Here is a 20,489-nt window from a genome sequence, read left to right as displayed (position 1 = left end):
TTTTTCATTCTGAAATTAAATGTAACATTATAGACTTACTGTTTCAAAACTGCCTGTAAAAATTATAGTAATTTCTAGATCCTAATGGCCTTCTTTATTCAGAATGCCGCTGTGATTAATACAGATGATTGTTCACATTGGTAACTTAGCAGATTACATCAGTGATTTCTTCTTCCTGCGTCTTACCATGTATTTTGGGTTCTTCATTTTGTATGCAATTTTTAGCTCCCCATGTAACATTACAATAACATCCTTGGCAAAGTCTATAAAGCTGATTACTGACACTACTTTTTATGGTCCTCTGTCCCAATGTTCAGAGGTCTCCTCAACCTTACCTCACACTGCAATGGTATCAGGCGCACTGTGCAGTAGGGAGGGGAAGATCGATACCATAGTAATCGATATTTTGATACTCAAACTGTACTCATTTGGTATCAAGTACCATTCAAAAATATCGATTACTATACTTTTTTCTGTAAGATACAGTAGCAAGTTTCATGTAAAATGAGTAGAATGTATTAACACACTTTCCACGCTCACGTACTGAAATGAGCAAACACACTGTGATGCAACAGCGCCATAAGCCTCCACCCTTTGCTCAGCACAGACTGTACGCCAATGGCAGACCGAGAGCTTTGTTGCATGCTGCTACTTTTTACAGATGGAATTTGTATGGAGCACTGATTTATAATAACATACTGTATGAAAGAAGACATTAAAGAATTTACTAGCGCTGATATATTTCAGCTTACTTAATGCACTTTTTGCAAAAATTTCAAACAACTACTATTGATCAGTTATCTTCATGTCATTACATTATAGATTCCATGAATGTAATCCTGCATTGCTAAAAAAAAAAAAAAAATTTTAAATAAATTCTAAAAATTACCTGTAATAGTTCTTTAGCAGCGCCTCTTCTGTCTACATCCATTTCCAAACAGCGGTTTAAAAAATCTCGAAAAACTGCTGATAGTCTTTCTGGGTTCTGCAGCTCTGGCGTCCCATTAGTAGCTATTAGATACAAGGCCTGAAAGATGAAATTAATTCTTCTTATTATTATTAAGCATTAAAAAACAATTTTGGTACTTGCAGCAGGACAGGCTTGGCATAGCGGAATCACCCAAGTTCAAGGACTGGCTTCAGCACCAATTCACCTGGGCTGGCATGGTCTCAGTTTATCACACAAGTTTCCTTTCATTCATTCCTTTTCCACCGCTTATCCGAGACTGAGCAGTAAAGGCAAATTAAGCAATTTTTGGCAGTGTCTTTACTGACACCCAGAGTGAATGTCACCCTTTCCTCAGCCATTTATAAATTTAGAATGGCATCCTAGAGAAAATAGTGTGGCCTGAGTATTTAATGATAGAGACAGAGAAAATTGGTGACCATTTCTGTGGGTGATATTGAGCTGGTTCTGAAATAGTCAGCCTCTGCAATGAAGTCCATGGGGCAGCCAGGATTTCCTTTGTGTTGCCATTTATATCTGATGCATTGCATTATATTGCTTATCCCTCCCATTTTTTTTGTATAAAAAAAACATTTCTAATATAATACTGAGCTACTTTTCATTGTCACTAGGAGGTGCTGTTTCACAATGCAAAGTAAAATTTAACTATCCTGTTTACCATATTTAAATAGTTTTGAACTTCACTACATTTTTCCCTCTTTATCTTCTTTTGTGTAATACAAAAGTGAATATCATAGTTACATATTTCTGCAAATAGGCAGTGGGTGACTCCAGAGTTGCACTTGGCATTTCCTTAAATTTCATGTGGCGGTAATCTGAATTAAACCAGAAACATGAAGATATAATCTCACCCTGAGTGGATTTTCATTAAGATAAGGAGGCTCTCCTTCAATCATTTCTATTGCCATGATACCTAAAGACCACACATCAACCTTTGGTCCATAAGCCTTTCGGGTAACCACTTCAGGGGCCATCCAATATGGTGTGCCCACCATAGTGCTGCGCTTACTCTGTTCAGGAGTAATTTGGGCACAAAAGCCAAAGTCAGCTGCAAAGAGATAGAAAATACATGTTTACAATATGCTTATAGTAGAGTGAAATATGTTTGTATCATCAGTCACAATAGTAATATTTTGTCACTCACAAAAATTAATTAAGCCCACATCACTTACCATACAGTTTGTTGCTATTGTCTGTTTCATGGTTAACATGCATTAAAGAAAATAAGGAGTTTGCTCTCCATTTCTGCTTTACAGCTCCATGAAACTGATTTCTTATTCTCAACTGATTTGCTGCTTAAGTTAGCAATGGAATGCAACCAAATGTAAAGGTACAACCAGGAGAGGAGCTGTTTAAAAAGGCATTGCCTCAAAAACAGAAGAATAATAAAGAGAGCGTCAAACCCAAATGGTAACCCAAGAAATCAGAATCGAAGTACTAAAGTAGAAGGTCAGGAGCTGAGAAGTCTATAAAGGTAATAATGATAATATATGCATAACTGTACTCCACTTAGTTAGTGGATTAGGTAATTAATTAGCAATTTGTAAAGTTTATATTTGTATATTACTGTGAACTTGTCAAAGGACTCTGTGCCTACATTTCAGTGAGGAGCACTAAATAAAAATAAACTGAACTGAATTTAGCTGAATTCATAAGAGATAAACATATTTGTATTTAGTAATTATAAGGACTCAGCAGTTATAAGACTACTTGGACAATGTGCTTGAGTTTTTGGGGTCCACTAATTTCTTGTGGCCACAATGGACTGGCGCCCAGTTTAGGGCTGGTTTTCAGTATCCTGGAGATAAGATCAAATGCTTTACAACCCTAAAGAATTAGATCATTATTGGATATTTTGCTTTTGAAAATAGTGGCAGAATGAGAGCATAGCTTTGGTATCAGGTTTGATTAAAAGCTGTAGTGTTTGGACTTATAAATAAACTCTACACTAGCCTGCCATCATCACATTTGTATTCCTAAGCCATGGGTGAAGAAGCCATTTGTTGAAGGACTGGGATTTCAATATACCTCTAATAAACATACTTTATTTATTTTGCTTTGAGATTCAGGCATCCTTGGTATACTGTATAGAATGCCTGATGTAATGTTTGATTCTGGCATATTGTGGAACACAAAATCACCTAATCAATAGAGTATTTGAGTAGTACAGTTCTCTTCTGATGATTTAAATGATTAGAGTTCAAGTATCAGTTCTAAGAAACATCTGTCTGTCAATCTAGATATGACTGTAACTATTAACATTATTTTATAATATGTGAAATATGTGAGGAGTAGGAATGTACAGTAGTGTTGGAGTCAAAGTGGAAGCATTATTTTGTAATATTTCAAGCAAATGTTTGAATTTATGTGTTGTGTAAGATGAATGTACTGGGGGAGGAGTGCTGGTGAACTAAATTATATGTGTCAGGTATTCATCTGATGTGCGGAGTAGGTGGAGTGTAGTGGGGTGTTGTGCTGGTGATGAAGTAATTTATTTACAACAGATACAATCTGAATTTATGTGCAGAGTAGGAGGAGTGTACTGAGGTGTGATGGTGGTAATGTATTAAAATTTGTATTTAATTATACTGTACTAGTTATATAAACCTGTGCTGTAAAAAGCCTGGGGTCCTAGAAACGATTGAAATCGTCAGAAAAAAAATTCAAATGTAGAGATGTCAGGTAATTGAAAGGAACTACTCTGGGCATCTCTCTCCTAGGAGGTTTTGTTTTGCCGACGTGCTCGTATCGCTTATGCATTAGCGGCTAAGCAACTTTGTTTATCTTCTGAGGTTTCATTTTGCCAATGTGCTTGCCTCACTTGTGTATTAGTGGCGTGAAGGACAATAAAAGGGATACTGTTTTGTCAATGTGTTCGCCTCGCTTCTGTATTAGCAGCTAAGCAAGTGACTCTTTCTTCGTATGTTTCGTTTTGCTGACATGCTCACCTTGCTTGTGTATTAGTGGCTAAGTGAGTTTTCTGTTTTCTCAGAGGTGGAGCCCTTACCCCGACTCCACCTCTCTCTTCTGGCCCTGACAGACACACACACACTTCCATGCATAGACGTTTATATATAAGATATATATATTCATATTAAAATAGCTGCGTCCACAGACAATAGAGTAGTGATGCACTGAATATGGATTGCTACACTGAAGAGTTGCTAACCCTTAGGATTTCTCAGTATCTCTGAGTGACTACTTCCTCATAGTGAGTCGTTTTACTTCTCTGCTGTCTAGATAGGTGGGGGATGCCTGATCTGATCTGAATAAGATGTAGTAAATCTGTAATTAATTCATTACGATAAAATCTTCAAATAAATAGAGCAGCTAAAAATGGCTGCTTAATTCATATAGTCACTACAGACACACACACTTCCATGCGTAGATGTTTATATATAAGATGTGTGGAGAACAAGACACATGTGATTCATGAAATTCAGTTGAAGGAAGAGAACATGTGTATACTGTATGTACTTATTTAGTGTTAGAAATTAATTTTCTTTACAATATGTATAGTACTAGGGTGTTGTACCGTGTTAGCCATTATGAATGTAGAGAAAAGCCAAGCAAAATGACACCTTTTATTGGCTAACTAAAAAGATTACAATATGCAAGCTTTCGAGGCAACTCAGGCCCCTTCTTCAGGCAAGATGTAATCAATCAATTTACAATATGTATTAATTGTATTTTAGGTCAATATTTCTGAGTTTTGTTCTTTTATTGTTATTTACTTGAATAAAGATTGTTTATAAAATCTACCTATCTAAAAAGTGAATGCAATAATTATTTAAATTATTAATCATCATACAGGGCTGCTTTTAACGTAAAGAGACATGATGTTGAGACACTGGAAAACCTGATCCTTTCATTCGGTTTGCCAAGAGTGTTGTGAGCCTCCAAAAGAAGTAAAAAGTGCAGCATCAGAACATTTAAGGTCAGCGACTCAGTCGGGATATAATAAACGACCACCCTCTTTTGGAGTACAGCTAAGGGAGGATTGCTATGTATGAATTCAAAGTTTATGAAGCTACAGAGATCATGTAGGGTTGGTGACAAGGAGCCTGGTATTGGTAATTGCTTTTCTTACTTTTGTGTTATGCTTGACTAATTATTAATATAAATTCGCTTACATCAAGAATCTGTGAACTCTTACTGAGGTGCACCTTGAGTTAGTTAAGCCAGATGCACATTGAGGTTTGATATTTTCATTTTTAAAAGTTTTTTTTAGCAGTAACCTGTTTATGCACAACAACAATCTCTTCAAAATCTATTATCTTCGGAGATTGTGGTTTGACTGAATAAGCAGCTCCAGGAGAAATTTTGAGACTTAACATGAAAAAAGAAGTATCTATGTCCCTAAAATAATATTTCCCTCCAAACAAGGCAAATGATAATTTCATTATTATGCACCAGGAATGTCTCCTTTCACAGATGGCTTGAAAAACTGGAGCTGCCATCAGAATGGATTAACTCTTAATGTGAACGTCAATGCTGAGCCTTAGTATTTATCACTTTGACTGCTTAATCAGCAACAACATATCACATTGATGGTCTTACAATGATTTTAGCAAAGCTCTGTGATTTCTGGGGGCCCATACTCCCAAACATCTGTTCAGATTGTGACTGGTACCATTCTGCTTTAGTACATGTTGTACTTTATTGTTATATCTAATCTATAATAATAAAAGGCAAAGCCCTCACTGACTGACTGACTGACTCACTCACTGACTGACTGACTGACTGACTCATCACTAATTCTCCAACTTCCCGTGTAGGTGGAAGGCTGAAATTTGGCAGGCTCATTCCTTACAGCTTACTTACAAAAGTTAGGCAGTTTTCATTTCAAAATTATACGCGTAATGGTCATAACTGGAACCTCTTTTTTGTCCATATACTGTAATGGTAGGCAGCAAGATGGCCGTAGGAGACTGAGTTGCGTGTCGCGTCATCACGCCTCCCACGTAATCACGTGAACTGACTGTGAAGTCAGTACGTAGAAAAGAAGGAGGAGCCCCAAAGAGCGCAGAAGAAAACATTCATTACACAATTGACAAGGCAGCGAAACAATAAGAAGCGAGTGAGTGACGCATACAAGCATCTTCATAAGACACGAGGTATAAAAAAGCACGGTGTAAACCGTAAGTCTAAATTAACTTTATAGAAACGCTCCCGCTGCCGTTTGCAATACCATATTCGCGAGATACAAGTTTAATGAGAAGACACGAGGTATAAAAAAGCACGGTGTAAACCGTAACCTTAACTTTATACAAACGCTCCCACTGCCGTTTGCAATGCCATATTCGCGAGATACAAGTTTAATGAGAAGACACGAGGTATAAACGACAGTTTGCATCACTTTGTAGCAGAGTTAAAATTGCTGTAGCGAGAAACTTTTAACTGCCGGGTCTTAGCTAACATTAAATAAACCCGTGGACATCGCAACATCACACAAGAGAGTGGCTCACGTGAAGTGACTGAATGCAGCAGGAGTGATCACTTGCATTAATCAAACCTGTTCAAAAAACACATTACACAATTGATAAGGTAGGAAAAGAATATGAAACAAGGCACGGTATAAACCGTAACTTTAAGTTTATAGAAACGCTACCGTTTGCAATACCATATTCGCCCCTGCGAAGCGCGGTGATTTTGCTATATATATTAAACTATTTCAACCATTGTATGATCTGCTTCTCGCAACTGAAAGAGGGCACTGTGGCAGAAGTTAGCCGACTTGCTCACCAACCACAAGCGTTACCTGGTAGGTAACCACCCATACAATCAGATTGTGAATCAGACTACGAATGCCTGCAATGTAATTACCCCGATCTACATGCTGTCAAATGAATGAACCTCACGCCGTGGCACAACGTTAGGGGCTTCGCCTCTACGTCCGAGGATCGATTCCCGTAAGGGAGTGCAGTGACTGTGTACTCCTGATGAGCCCACAATTACGGCGAAACACGTGTCGCATACTATGCATCTTCAAAGCACGGTGTAAACAGTAAGTTTAAATTGAGTTTATAGAAACGCTCCCGCTGCCGTTTGCAATACCATATTAGATGACTTTGTAACAGAGTTAAAATTGCTGGAGCGATAAATTTTTAACTGCCGGGTCATGTCGCGTGTTCTTGGGTAGGTACACCAAAAAATTTATACATTTATGCATGTAATGGGCAAACAAAAAATGTACTATACCCGAAAGCACTACAGTAGTACTCAATGTATCTTTACTTCTTAAATGTTAATGTTTTACTGTTTAATAATTTATACGATTCTTATATGTTATTCAGATTCTTTTATCAAAATACCAGTAACAGCGCACTCCACGATAACGTGGAGTGAATACACTTGACATGACCATTCATAGTATTTATCCTCTTTCTCTGTACGTTTACCATTCGTTTGCTCAGAGGTTGATGCGCTTGCTGCTTAATGAGCAGCTCTTGACCCTAGCGTCCCGCTGCTTCTCTTCTTTCGTCGGCATCTTTTCCTGTTAAAACTGATTTCTTTTAAAACTTAGTATGTTTTCTTTAATTTTTCAGTTAAGCTGGCACTTAAGTCTTCAATCTGCCTCAAGAATGATTAGCGAAGGTGGTAGACAATGAAAACGTCAGCCGTACGCATCCGCCACGCACGCACTGGTGCGCGCAGCTGTGAATTCATTCTACAATAAAATAAAATAAAGATAAAAAGAGTAATAACTTGCACCACCGCTATTCAATTACACTTGCCTAACGCCTCTCCTAAGGGGAAATACTGTGGGATCTGGACATCCGTCAAAGCAGCAATCACAAGCCCGATTACAAAGCGGGAAGCTGTGATTTGTCGTCTCTCTCCCATGTAACAATCACAGCCCGTGTTGCAACGCACTATGTATGTATATGTATATATGTGTATGTATGTGTGTATGTATATATATATATATATATGTGTTCATATGTGTGGGAAAGCGAATAGTAGACGTGACGTTGTATCTGTGTACCAAATTTCAAGTCAATAGGTGAAACGGTTTGCGAGCTACAGCTCATTTAAAATCCTGGACAGACAAACTAATAGCCACGGTACTGTTTTATAGAAGAACATTTTAATGTTTAATAATTTATATTTATATGCAATGTGCTTCTTATATATTACTTCATATTCTCAAATGATAATGATGTTAATGTTGTTTATATTGATTTCTATGTTATTGTAAGTGCTCTTTATTTGTGGAAAAATAAATTGGGCAATTTAACTTATTTTATACATACATTTTATTTTTTTCTCTTGCACTCAATGAGCGAATCCACTGGCTAATCAGCTATATATATATATATATATATGTATGTGTATATATATATGTGTGTATATATATATATATATATATATATATATATATATATATATAGATAGATAGATAGATAGATAGATAGATATATGTGTATGTATGTAGATATACAAATATGTATATATATGTATATATGTTTATATATATGTAGATATACAAATATGTATATGTATATATATGTATATATGTGTATATATATGTAGATATACAAATATGTATATGTATATATATGTATATGTGTCTGCATCTGTGTGTGTATATATATATATATATATATATATATATATGTATGTGTATATATATGTTGATATATGTATATATATGTGGATGTGTATATGTATATATTTATGTATATACACTATGTTTATGTATATATATGTTTACATAACCTCTTTAACACACTACTTCTCCGCTGCGAAGCGCGGGTATTTTGCTAGTATTTATTATATGTTATCTGACACAGTTGCATATTCCCATTGCTTAATCTACCATTATTGCACCATGCACAATACCATTTTTGCATTTTTGATATGGCTGCACTAGTGGGACTAACAAAATTCACTTTTCGTTGTTCTCTAATTTACGAAGGCAACTGGCTGAACTAAACTGGCTCTTGACTCTGTGACTCTGTTCTATTGATGTCGGCTACCAACCCACACCATTTGTTCCCCTCTGCCATATCATTCTTTTCAAATTAAATGGGACATGGTTCTTTGTACAACAAAGTAAGATAAGAGATGTGTCAGATGTTTATGAAAGGAGGATTTATTGGCAGGTAAGAAGACCTTGGGATAAATAGTGGTAAAGGATTTACTGAGGCGCCACCAGATAAGCGTTTCTTATTAAACAGGGGTTCATTGATGTATTTGTGGCAGTCAGAGTACAAGAAGACATAATTAAACCTTGACAAGGTCAGAATACACCCTAGACAATCGAGAGGAACCAAAGTAGTGAGCAAGGATGTTGTCAAAAACAGGCAAGTTTTCAAGCACGGAGAGGTCATAAAAATGATGTAAAAGACGCGATTGTTAAAACAAAAGAGGGGCCAAGAACACAAACAGAGATATGGTATTTAAGGTGTTTCAGTGACATTTTTCTTGTAGTAACAAACTCTGTCACCTGTTCAGGCTGTCACTAAGCCTGCAAAAAATGCTGCTGCTGCTGTGGAAAACATCCTGCATTGTTTCAGCTCCAAAGAAGGCTGGTGCCTCTTCGCCTAATGACTAAAGACCAGTGGCACTTACGTCCCACTTCATGAAGACCTTCAGGAAGCATGTCCTGGAGTATAAGTGTCCTTTTATGAAGGAACACTTGGACCCCACTACAGTATGGCTATCGGACAAAGGTTGGAGTGTAAGATACAATTATCTATCTGCTCCACAAGGCAGCACTGTGAGAATTAGGCTTTTTGATTTATCTAGTGCCTTCGATGCCATCCAGCTATACCTGTTAAGGGGTAAACTCAGACATATGCAGGTGGATGAGCCTGTGGTGTCCTTGATTATGAACTGTCTGTCTGGCAGACTTGAGTTTGGGAGACTCAAGAATGGTGTATCTCATAAGTTGTTGTAATATTTATGTATTGATTAATTGACTGATTGAATCATTTATTGAGCATCTGTAAAAATCCACATTTTTCCCTGGGGACAAATAAAGTGCTATCTATCTATCTATCTATCTATCTATCTATCTATCTATCTATCTATCTATCTATCTATCTATCTATCTATCTATTAGGAAGAAGAAAGTACCAAGGTTAGGCCAAGTCAGCATTTGATCAGACAGAAAAGAAGAATTAAATCATAAATAGAAGAATGGCTTAAAAGATGGACAATGATTTTTAGTAAAAAGAAGAGAGTAAAAATGAAGGTAGTCTTTGAACAGGATCAGGGTTTGAAATTGTAAGAAGCTAAAGACAAGACAGAATTGAATGCAAGAACTCAGTCACCGAGTATCATCTGATTGATAGGAGCCTTCAAAATTATAAAGGAGGTAGGTGAACACAAAAAGGGATGACGAGTGACAGACATTGGAAAGCATGTACTGTAGAAGAGCAAGGGAATGGGTGGGATACAATACATTGACAAGGAGAAAGCATGAAACACTTATAGCATGAAAAATGACATGCATTAAATGATGTTTATGGAGCCACATCCTGCAAAACCATCATAGTTACAGTATGTAGTAGGTGAATATTCCAAGGTTGCTTTGAGTCTTTCAGCCATTATTTTGATTTGAAATGGAGCAAATACAACCCATTGTTTGCTGCAGTATTTTTAGCCTGATACAATCACTGTGTTGCTGGGACTTATGCTGATTAAGCAGAGTAATATAATAATATTTTGTATTCATTTTGGATGCTTTACATACTTAATTTCACCGATCCATCCATTCCGAGGAGTATGTTGTCACTTTTGATGTCTCGATGGATCACTTGGTTGGAGTGCAGAAAGTCCAAGGCTTGAAGACACTGAAATGAACACAAGGTAAAGCGAGAGAAAGAAGGAGAGTGAGTAAGATGTTGTTTTTAAAGTACTAAATCAATGCAATGGTGAGGCAAAATAACTTTCTCAATTCACGACTATATGAATTAAGCAGCCATTTTATAGCTGTTCTATTTATTTGAAGATTTTATTGTAATGAATTAATTACAGATATACCACATCTTATTCAGATCAGATCAGGCATTCCCCCACCTACCTATCTAGACATCAAAGAAGTAGAAGAACTCAATGTGAGGAAATAGTCACTCAGAGATACTGAGAAATGCTAATGGTTAGCAACTCTTCAGTGTAGCAGTCCATATTCAATACATCACTACTCTAGTCTCAGTACTTTAGCAAAACCAGCTTTTATTCAACTTGAAACAGAAATAGCAGGGTTATTGCAGTGGGAGCTACCACTCTCCTATACACAGACAGAGCAAACAGGCATAGTCGGGGCTAGGTCAATGGCCAAGTAATACTGTTTCCTGGATCACCCATTGGCGACAGGCGATCTTGATCGGCCCATAGTTGTTTCCACTGCTGCTGCGCTGCGAACCTGTGGTTGCCTCTGCAATGGACAAGCAGTATATATATATATATATATATATATATATATATATATATATATATATATATATATATATATATTGTGAGCTGCGGAGTTGATCGCACCTCCAGAGAATACAGACGCTGCTGGGAAAACCCCTGAAAAAACGTTGACAGACTACCTTCACATTCCTCCTTACCTTAATGGCAGCTCTGTCGCGTAACATGCCTCTCGCGCTGTACTCCACTTACTTAAAAAGCTTGTACGGGCTTCTGTCAGTTTGGAATTGATTGTTTGCTTTTCTCTCTCTCTCTCTCTCTCTCTGGCGGAATTGTCATCTCTGACTTGTCATGGAACACGTTTAAACTTTTGAAAAAGAGACAAATGTTTGTTTGCAATGTTTGAATAAAGTTCCTGTTTTTCTACAACCTCCTCTGTTTCTGTGCAAATCTGTGACCCAAGCGTGACAAGTGGTACCAGGAGTGGTTGCACAGATGGATGCCGAGGAGTTATTTCAAATCGCTCAGAATGTTCCGCTACCTTACGATCCGGAGGATGATCCAATCCCCCACCAGAATGTTCTGCCTCAAAATATTCAGTGAATCGTTCCACTGCCTCCACTACCGGAAAATGCAAAGAATGTGCTGACGAAGATGGGTCCTTCCAATGACTCAGAGATGTTTCTTTTGGCTTTTGAGCAAGTGGTGACTTTTTTGGGATGGGACAAACTACACTGGGCTGTTATAATTACCCCTTTTTTGCCTGGGGACACCTTACTTTCCTTACGAAATGTACTTCATGATAAGCTCGGCAATTATTATTTCTTGAAGGATCAAATTCTTTTGCGTAAGACCACGACTTTTTTGTCTAAAGGTTTTACACTTTATGACTGGAAACTGAATATGGAAGGTCCCATCCAGGCGCAAATACAAGATTTGATTCATAAAGTACATTGCTGGTTTGAGGGGGACGAGATGGAGCGAGTCGTAGAAAAGGTTGTCATGAACATACTTTTACTTCTCGCGTGATAAAACAATTATGTGACAGCTTTGCTATTTGAGTACCACTGTTTACCATCCACAGTCTAATGGTTTGACTGAACGGTTTAACAAGACTTTAAAACAAATGATCAGACGAGTTGCTCATAATGATCCTACATCCTGGGACTCTGTCCTGCCTTTTCTTATGTTCACGGTGCGGGAATCGCCGCAAACGTCCACTGGCTTGAGTCCATTCAAGTTGTTATTTGGCAGGCGCCCGAGAGGCATCCTGGATGTTGTACGAGAGGAATGGATAGGAAACGAGTCAACAGCTCTTGGGCTGAGCTTTGCAGATCGGGTAGTTTCGTTACAAGATAGAATTTCTAAGGTTTCTTCTATTGCTGTGGAGCATCAACAACGCAAGCAGGAAACACAGAAGCATCTTTACGATAGGCGCAGTAAGCTTCGCGAATTCAAACCTGGCGATCGTGTTTTGGTACTGGTTCTGTCTGACCCGCACAAATTCCTAGCTAAATGGCAGGGCCCTGTATGGGACCAGTAAATTACAAAGTTAGAATACCAGGCCGGTGAAAACCATTCCAGATTTTACACGTTAATCTCTTGAAGGAATGGTATGATCGGCAGGGTATTTACATTTCCTTAGCTGCTGTCTCTCATACAGATGTTGCCATTGGTAACGATTTGACTGGCTCACAAAAGACAGAATTATTAACTTTGATTGAACGGAGCACTGATGTGTTTTCAGACTTGCCAGGCATGACTAACCTAGCAGAACATAAAATCACTACTGAACCCGGTGTCTGGGTACAGATGCGGCCGTTTCGAGTCCCAGAAGCATGAAGAAATATTGTCAGCGAAGAAGTCAAGAAGATACTGGCATTAGGTGTAATTCGTGAAAGTAAAAGTAACTGGTGTAGTCCGATCGTATTAGTCCCAAAGAAAGATGGTTCGGTTCACTTCTGTATTGATTTTAGGCGCTTGAATAAGGTCTCTAAATTTGATGCTTATCCAATGCCCTGTGTTGACGAGCTGTTGGAAAATCTGGGTCAGGCTACCTATATCTCCCCGCTAGATCTCACGAAGGGTTATTGGCAAGTGCCTCTAGAGGCTGACAGTTGTGAGAAAACAGCATTTGCGACTCCAACTTTCCAGTGTATGATGGATCAGATATTTCATCCTCACTCTGAATATTCTGGGGCATATCTTAATGATGTCGTGATTTTCAGCAATGATTGGCATTCGCATTTAGAACGTCTCCTTGACAGCCTGAAACAGGCTGGCTTGACTGCTAATCCTGAGAAATGTAAACTGGGTATGTCTGAGACTCATTATTTAGGTTACTCCATGGGCAGGGGTTTACTTCGTCCACAGCTGAGAAAAGTGGAAAAGATGCTTGCTTACCCCCGGCTTAAAACGCAGAAACAGGTAGATGCTTTTCTGGGGCTTGTGGGTTATTACAGAAGATTCATCCCTGACTTTGCAAATAGGGCTGCTCCTCTTTCAGAGCTTACTAAAGGAAGGAAAAACCACCCTATTTTATGGACAGAAATTTGCGAACGTTCCTTTTCAGATTTGAAAACCGCTTTCTCTTCTTATCTGGTTTTGCGGAATCCCGATTTCACTAAGGATTTTGTACTACAGACGGACGCAAGTGCATTCGGTGTAGGCACCGTCCTGTCCTAGGTTTTTGATGGAGAAGAGCACACTATTACATACTTGAGTAGGAAATTGCTCCCCAAGGAACGCAATTATTCAACTATTGAGAAAGAATGGTTGGCGATTAAATGGGCTGTAGAAGTGCTTCATTATTACTTATGGGGTCGAAATTTCACATTAGTAACTGATCATGCTCCACTTCAATGGTTATACCGTCAAAAAGAACAAACTCTCGTCTCATGAGAGGGTTCTTGGGCTTACAACCTTACAGTTTTACAGTCAGGCATCGACCTGGCTCTGAGCATGTCAATGCTGATGTCGTGTCACGACTGTTTGAATCTGGTCTGGAGAGTCGCTTGATTCACGAAAACGTGAATAAAGCTGAGGGAGGGGGTGTGAGCTGCTGAGCTGATCGCACCTCCAGAGAATACAGACGCTGCTGGGCAAACCCCTGAAAAACGTTGACAGACTACCTTCACATTCCTCCTTACCTTTCTGGTGGCTCTGTCACGTGATAAGCCTCTCGCGCGGTACTTCACTTACTTAAAAAGCTTGTACGGACTTCTGTCAGTTTGGAATTGATTGTTTGCTTCTCTCTCTCTCTCTCTCTCTCTCTGACATTCTCTGCTCCTGGCAGAACTGTCATCTCTGACTTGTCATGGAGCACGTTTAAACTTTTGAAAAAGAGACAAATGTTTGTTTGCAGTGTTTGTTTCTGTGCAAATCTGTGACTCAAGCGTGACATTACATATTATTAGCAATATATATATATATATATATATATATATATATATTATATTATATTTTATATTATTATATTAAAAAATCCTTCAACAAGACAAGACGTTTTTGAAGAGATTTTTTCAACTGCCACGATACGAGACTTTGGCCATGAGATTTTTTCAACTTAGAATCTGTGGTCCCGCAACAATTAAAGCTACGACAAATTCAATTTCGAAGAAGCCACAATTCGGTCAAGTGTATATTTATGATCCCAGAGAAGCGATGCAGCTTAGAATCGAAAGAGTTAAACGATTCTTTACTCTTTCCTTTGCTTTTCCTTGATGGCGAAACAGGATGGTCATAAAATATGAAACGCACAAGATTAGATAAACGAATAACACCCACATGATATTTTAGGTCAAAATTAGCAATACGATCCAATGTATTTAACCCACTTCTACCATCTCAACATCTATTCTTTATTAACTCAAATCAAGAAAAACTTAGAATGAAAGATATGCAAGGTCTCATTGATCACATTCAAAATTCAAATATGGATCAGGTTCCAAAGAGCATGGATTTCAATGAATTAAAAACAGATAACGACACCTGAGGAATGAGGCATCACAGGGATAGGACATGCATGATCATTCTTAAATATTTGTTGAGGTTAGTTTTCCAGCATTAAATATGGTACCAGCTGGTCCACAACTCTTTCCCCTCTTTATATATATATATACAGTGTATGTTTACACAGTAGGGACTGTTCATAAGATTTTAAATGCATTTTGGCTTTGCTGAAAGCACAAAATCCTGTTAAATTGATACATTTGCACAATGAAACAAAATGTGTGGATACATATCATAGCGACTGAAGATTCTGTTATTTAGTTGCAGGCATCACTTTTTCTATTTTTTCACAAGAAATATAAACATCTTCTGCTGTACTGTATTAAACATGATGATATTTGCCACATTTTAGTAATGGATGAGGAGAAGATATGCTATATAGTAAGCATTCATTAATGCCGTGCTCATAATAGAACATTCAGTACTTGGGGACAAAAATAACTGACAATTTCAGCTTATAAATAATATAATAAGTACAACACTTTTAAAAGGATACAGTCTGCAAGAAAGTATTAAATATGATAGTTAATATGTCTGTTGATTCTCTATAAAACAGTTTGTAAATCCCAAGTCCACATTACATTCCCATATTTCTGTGTAAACCCTGGCAGGTTAAGTGAAGAGCTGAAAATTGCAATAAGCAGGGGACAGAATCATCATCCTTCTAGTAGACAATACCTTATCTGAGCTGCTAGGCTACACTCAGCTATAAAAAAAGAAACAACAAAAAACACAGAAAGCCTGTAATTTCACAATAAAGACAAAGTGTGGATGGTAACTGTCCACCAAAGTGATTGTCTAAAAAGATGTCCCCTGCTGTTATGGAAATTAAAGCAATCAAGCCAGCCTTGTTTTAGCACTTAAACTGTGTCAGAAAAAAAATTTAACACGACATAGCAATTTGTAACAGAGAGCAGATGTAAGCACAGCAAGACGGCATGACTGAAGCAAATCGTGTGGCTCAAACTGTCAAGTCATGTCAGATTCTCATAACTGACATGATTTCTGCATTAATATTTCTTTTTAGTGATTACAACTGTCACACACGTGTGCATGGAGGACAGCATATGGGCTTTAGTAAATGTAATTACCCACCAAGCCAGGGGTTGGCACTGTTTTCTGATCCTTTCTCTCTTCCTCTCTCTGCAGACCAGATGACTGACGACCCTACCATCACTGACGTCTGTCTTTCTGGACCTAGCCCTTCCCACCATCTTCCTTCATAAACTCACAAACCAGTTACTTCCTTCTGTTCTGTTTGGATTTGTGTCTGTAAAGACATCACCGCAACTAATTGCGAGTTAATTCTTCACAACTGTCAAATTATATGGGGTTACCAAGGTGGTACCCCAAATCTTTATCTGTGTTTTTGTATCAGTTTAAACAGCTTTGGCAAACTTTTTTTTCTTTATTAAAAAAACAAATTATCTGCTTTTCTTGTTACACCGTCTTGAACCCACCACCTAACAGTGTACTCTTTAGTCTGTAAGGGACAACCGGCAGCCCAACCCAGCTGGTACGGCCAAGAAATGGAATAATGGGGGAAGGCAGCTTCTTTAGAGCACTGCCTCCCCCAAAATGCTAGATGGCAGCTCCCTTGGATTTTAGTGATGTCCTGGATTCCCACAGGGCACCATGGGACTTGGAGTTCGCTATCTCAGCCCTGTTTGGTACCGTGGGTGCCTCCAGGGGGTGCTATGAAAATGGAGGAGCCGTATGGCATGAGGTTTTGGCTTGACCCAGAAGTGCTTTCAGATCACATGGGTGGAAGAGCAGAAGCACTTCTGGGTTGGCCAGTGTAAAAGGACTTGCCGGCCTCACAGAAATGAGCTAGAGTCGGGTGGAAGGTAGACAAAGCTAGCTGAGAGGAGTGAAGGAGAAAGAGACCAAGAAACAGAAAGAGAGAAGAATAACTGTGTGTTGTGCCAATTATTTACTTGTGGCTATGGTGGTGGGAAACACTTTGTGAAAGATTGTGAACGGGTTTTTCCTCATGCGCTTTAAACTTGTGCCCTGAGTCTGTTGTGTTGGGTTTGAGGAGCCCTCTAGTGTCCACAAGTTGCTGAGGACCCTCAGTGACACAAGGTGTAATTTGCTGGCCTCCTCCAGGACAGAACATCCCCTGTCCAGCTCAAGTTTCTCTTCCTTAATTATTGAGGGAGTTGTCTGATTGTTAATAGGCCAGTGAAAGTTAACTTAAAAAGGCCAGGGAGTGTTCATTTAAAAAAATATTTTCAAATATCACAGACGTTCTACAAGAGGTTCAGAAAATGGATGGATAAATATTTTAATTGAAGGAATATACAGTATAGTTCTTTTTTGTTTTCAAATGAAAACTCAGTAATGGTTTGGCAGCATAGTGGTGTAGTGGTTAGTGCAGCTGACTAGTGGCTACGGAGATGTACTGTAGAACTGAACATTCTCCCCCTTCTGTGTGAATTTCTTCCATGAAAATGCATGACAACCTACTTACTGTAGCATCACAAAACCAGGATGAATGTGGGAGTGTGCTCAGCTGACGTGTGCACGAGTCTCATGTCCACACTTTAGTTCTGCCCGCTGCTAATGTTGAAATAAAGGCCTATTTGGTCATAAGTTCAAAAATCTTTAAGGCACACATGGCTTTGAAATACCAAATGTGTGACATTACTTGTTTCTTTATACTCTTTAGTTTGATGGAACAACTCCGTCTTACTTCCAGAAAGACTTACGACCGATCTGTCGGAACCTAACATGGTCATAAGTCGACGACTACCTGTAGTTAAGCACTATGTCCCTATATTTAAAGAATTTTAACCTTTTTATGCTCTGCTTTTTGATTACTGGCTTTGGGATTGTGGATTTGGTTTTGTTGGTTCCTGAGTTGCCTTCTTTAGGCTCACCTATGTGGCATTTTCTTTTGTGAGTGTACTGATGAAAGAATGACTGTCGTTTCATTATCCAGGTGGATGCTGCACATTGATGGTGTCTGAAGTGTCTCCCTATTGTTTATGTAAAACACTTTGAGTAGCTAGAAAAGTGCCATATAAAGGTTAAATGAATTAATAATAATGATTAATTTTTGTATTTGGATATTTTATTGCATTAAACTTTATTTATCGTCATTTATTTTTCCAATGAGCCAGAGTTTTTACATGGTCTTGTGCCTCTAAATCAATACGTTGATTTTTTGAAGTAAGAAGAGTGTTTTATTGAGGGCTTTATGCCTATGTAGGCCAAAGCCTACTGTAAAGTCAAGGGCAAGCCATTTTTAAGCAGCAGGTCTAAATCCTGGGCCTAGAACTTGAGGGCTCGGCCTCATTTTTTGTATTTTGTGTTAGATTGGTATTTTTAATAATTGTTTTATTCTACATCCTGAATAAATTCTGGCTAATTATGTGTCTCTTCTATGTTTCTGCAACTCAGGGATTCTGATTCTAAGCTCATTTTGCCACTACCATTTTGTGGATTTCACTATCATGAGATGAGTTCTGGTTTCTAGGGATGTGACCTCTAGGGTCATGACCTCAAGGGGCCAATTGCTGAGAGATTAAAAGGTCATCTTGAGGTCCATTTTGTATTTGAGTTTATGGATAATTCTATTCTTATGATTTAAATTTTTTTTTCTTCATTTTTCTTGGGGTTTCCTGAGGCTTAAAACATAACCTTGGTGTTGTTTTGGGAGTTTTAAAATCCCAAATAATAATCCCAATAATTCATTAAATAATAAATCCCAAATAATTTATACATTTAATAAATGTAAAAATTACTTAGAGCTTCTATTTTGAAGGTTATTTTTACTTTCTTTTCTGAGTCCAATTTGCTTTGACAATGGGTGCCCACATTTTGTGGCATTTGTGTCATCTGTTACCATGAAGAGTCTCCCATGATGCACTGGGGCTGCATTAGTTGTGATGTCATCGGTGCACTGGTATAGAGATTCCCCCAAAACAGTCACTTCTATCAAAGATTGGACCAAACTTATTGACTCTCTTTACTTGATATTTTGATTATTGGTTATTAAAACAAAGCTCTGCCTTTTGTCTCTGATTTTTGGTTTATGATTTGACTCTTACATTCTCTATTTTGACTTTTGGTCTTGACCCTCGCTTTCCCTTGACATCTCTCTCATTTTCTGGATTGACTGTTGTTTTTGCAGTTAGTACACCCCCCTTCTATTATGATTTTCAAGACATTTACTTTTTAAATCCTAGTTCTTGAATGTGTTGCTCTTGTCCCTGACCTTTTATACAGACCGCTATACCTGGAGGCACAACCAGGTTCTACAACAACTGGCAATTAACCTGGAAGCAAGGTGATCTTCCACCAATGCCCTCTCTCCCCCAATCAAAAGATTTGTAAACACCATCCCCTTCGTAACATCAGGACAACCTCCAGTGAAACTGTCTACAAGAAAGGGCCCGATTCTCCTGGGGACTCCCCGGGACTGGAAGATGTAGGTTGATCTAAATGAGAAGCTCATTTTTCTGTCAGAAATAATTACATCCAGTCTTGGGCTGGACCTGATCTTGGGGTCAACCTCGCAGAAGTCCTTGTTTATTATGTTGTTAACTGTGCCATAGGACACAGCAGTTGATGAAGCAATTGAATGCAAAATTCTTAGGAATGCAGTCATAGCAGCTGAGGCAGAACAACACGGCTGGCATACCCAGGTGGTCCCAGGAGAGGTAGGCTGTAGAGGGTTTGTAGCCACATCAACACTAAGGCTTCTGAAGGGGATGGGAGTACGAGGACGGGCCATCGAACAAGCCATCATGTCCCTATCAGAAGCTGCCACATGAAGCAGTAACTGAATTTGACTGTGGAGAAAGAATCCAAACTGGGCTGAAAATGACAAGGAAGAGTATTAAAATGGAGGGGAGAGCACCTGGGACGCCAGGTGTCGCTATTGAGCCCTATGGAGGTGTCATGGACCTATTAACAAAACACCTATGAAGCGGGGTAACCACCTGATGACCCCAATGAAGCAATTATCCTATTCCCATTCAAGACATCAAGAAAGTGCCCAATATTAGGACTGAAATATCAAGTCCTATGCGCTTGATCTTGTTCTAATTTTGGTTTCGTTGATAGATCTGGTGTCTTTTGGTTTTGACCTCACCTAGTTTTTTGACTTCTTATATTTCCTGGTTCTCTGATAAAAAAT

The 20,489-nt window shown here is 38.4% G+C and overlaps 1 protein-coding gene across 2 annotated transcripts in view; it reads right to left on the bottom strand.

Annotated features, from left to right (window-relative positions):
- Window positions 1-20,489, bottom strand: part of LOC114662570 (serine/threonine-protein kinase PAK 3) — a 194,445-nt gene that overhangs the window by 10,492 nt on the left and 163,464 nt on the right. For both annotated transcript variants that reach the window (XM_051935210.1, XM_028816110.2), the window contains 3 exons: window positions 10,671-10,770; window positions 1,819-2,015; window positions 890-1,027 (listed from right to left, as the gene is read on the bottom strand). In XM_051935210.1, coding sequence (XP_051791170.1) covers window positions 890-1,027; window positions 1,819-2,015; window positions 10,671-10,770 — 435 coding nt within the window. The remainder of the gene's footprint in view (window positions 1-889; window positions 1,028-1,818; window positions 2,016-10,670; window positions 10,771-20,489) is intronic.

Source organism: Erpetoichthys calabaricus, chromosome 12 (genome assembly GCF_900747795.2).
Source record: "Erpetoichthys calabaricus chromosome 12, fErpCal1.3, whole genome shotgun sequence".
Taxonomy (NCBI): domain Eukaryota; kingdom Metazoa; phylum Chordata; class Cladistia; order Polypteriformes; family Polypteridae; genus Erpetoichthys; species Erpetoichthys calabaricus.
The sequence above is the reverse complement of the archived record's forward strand: the minus strand, read 5'-3'. Positions and strand labels throughout refer to the sequence as shown.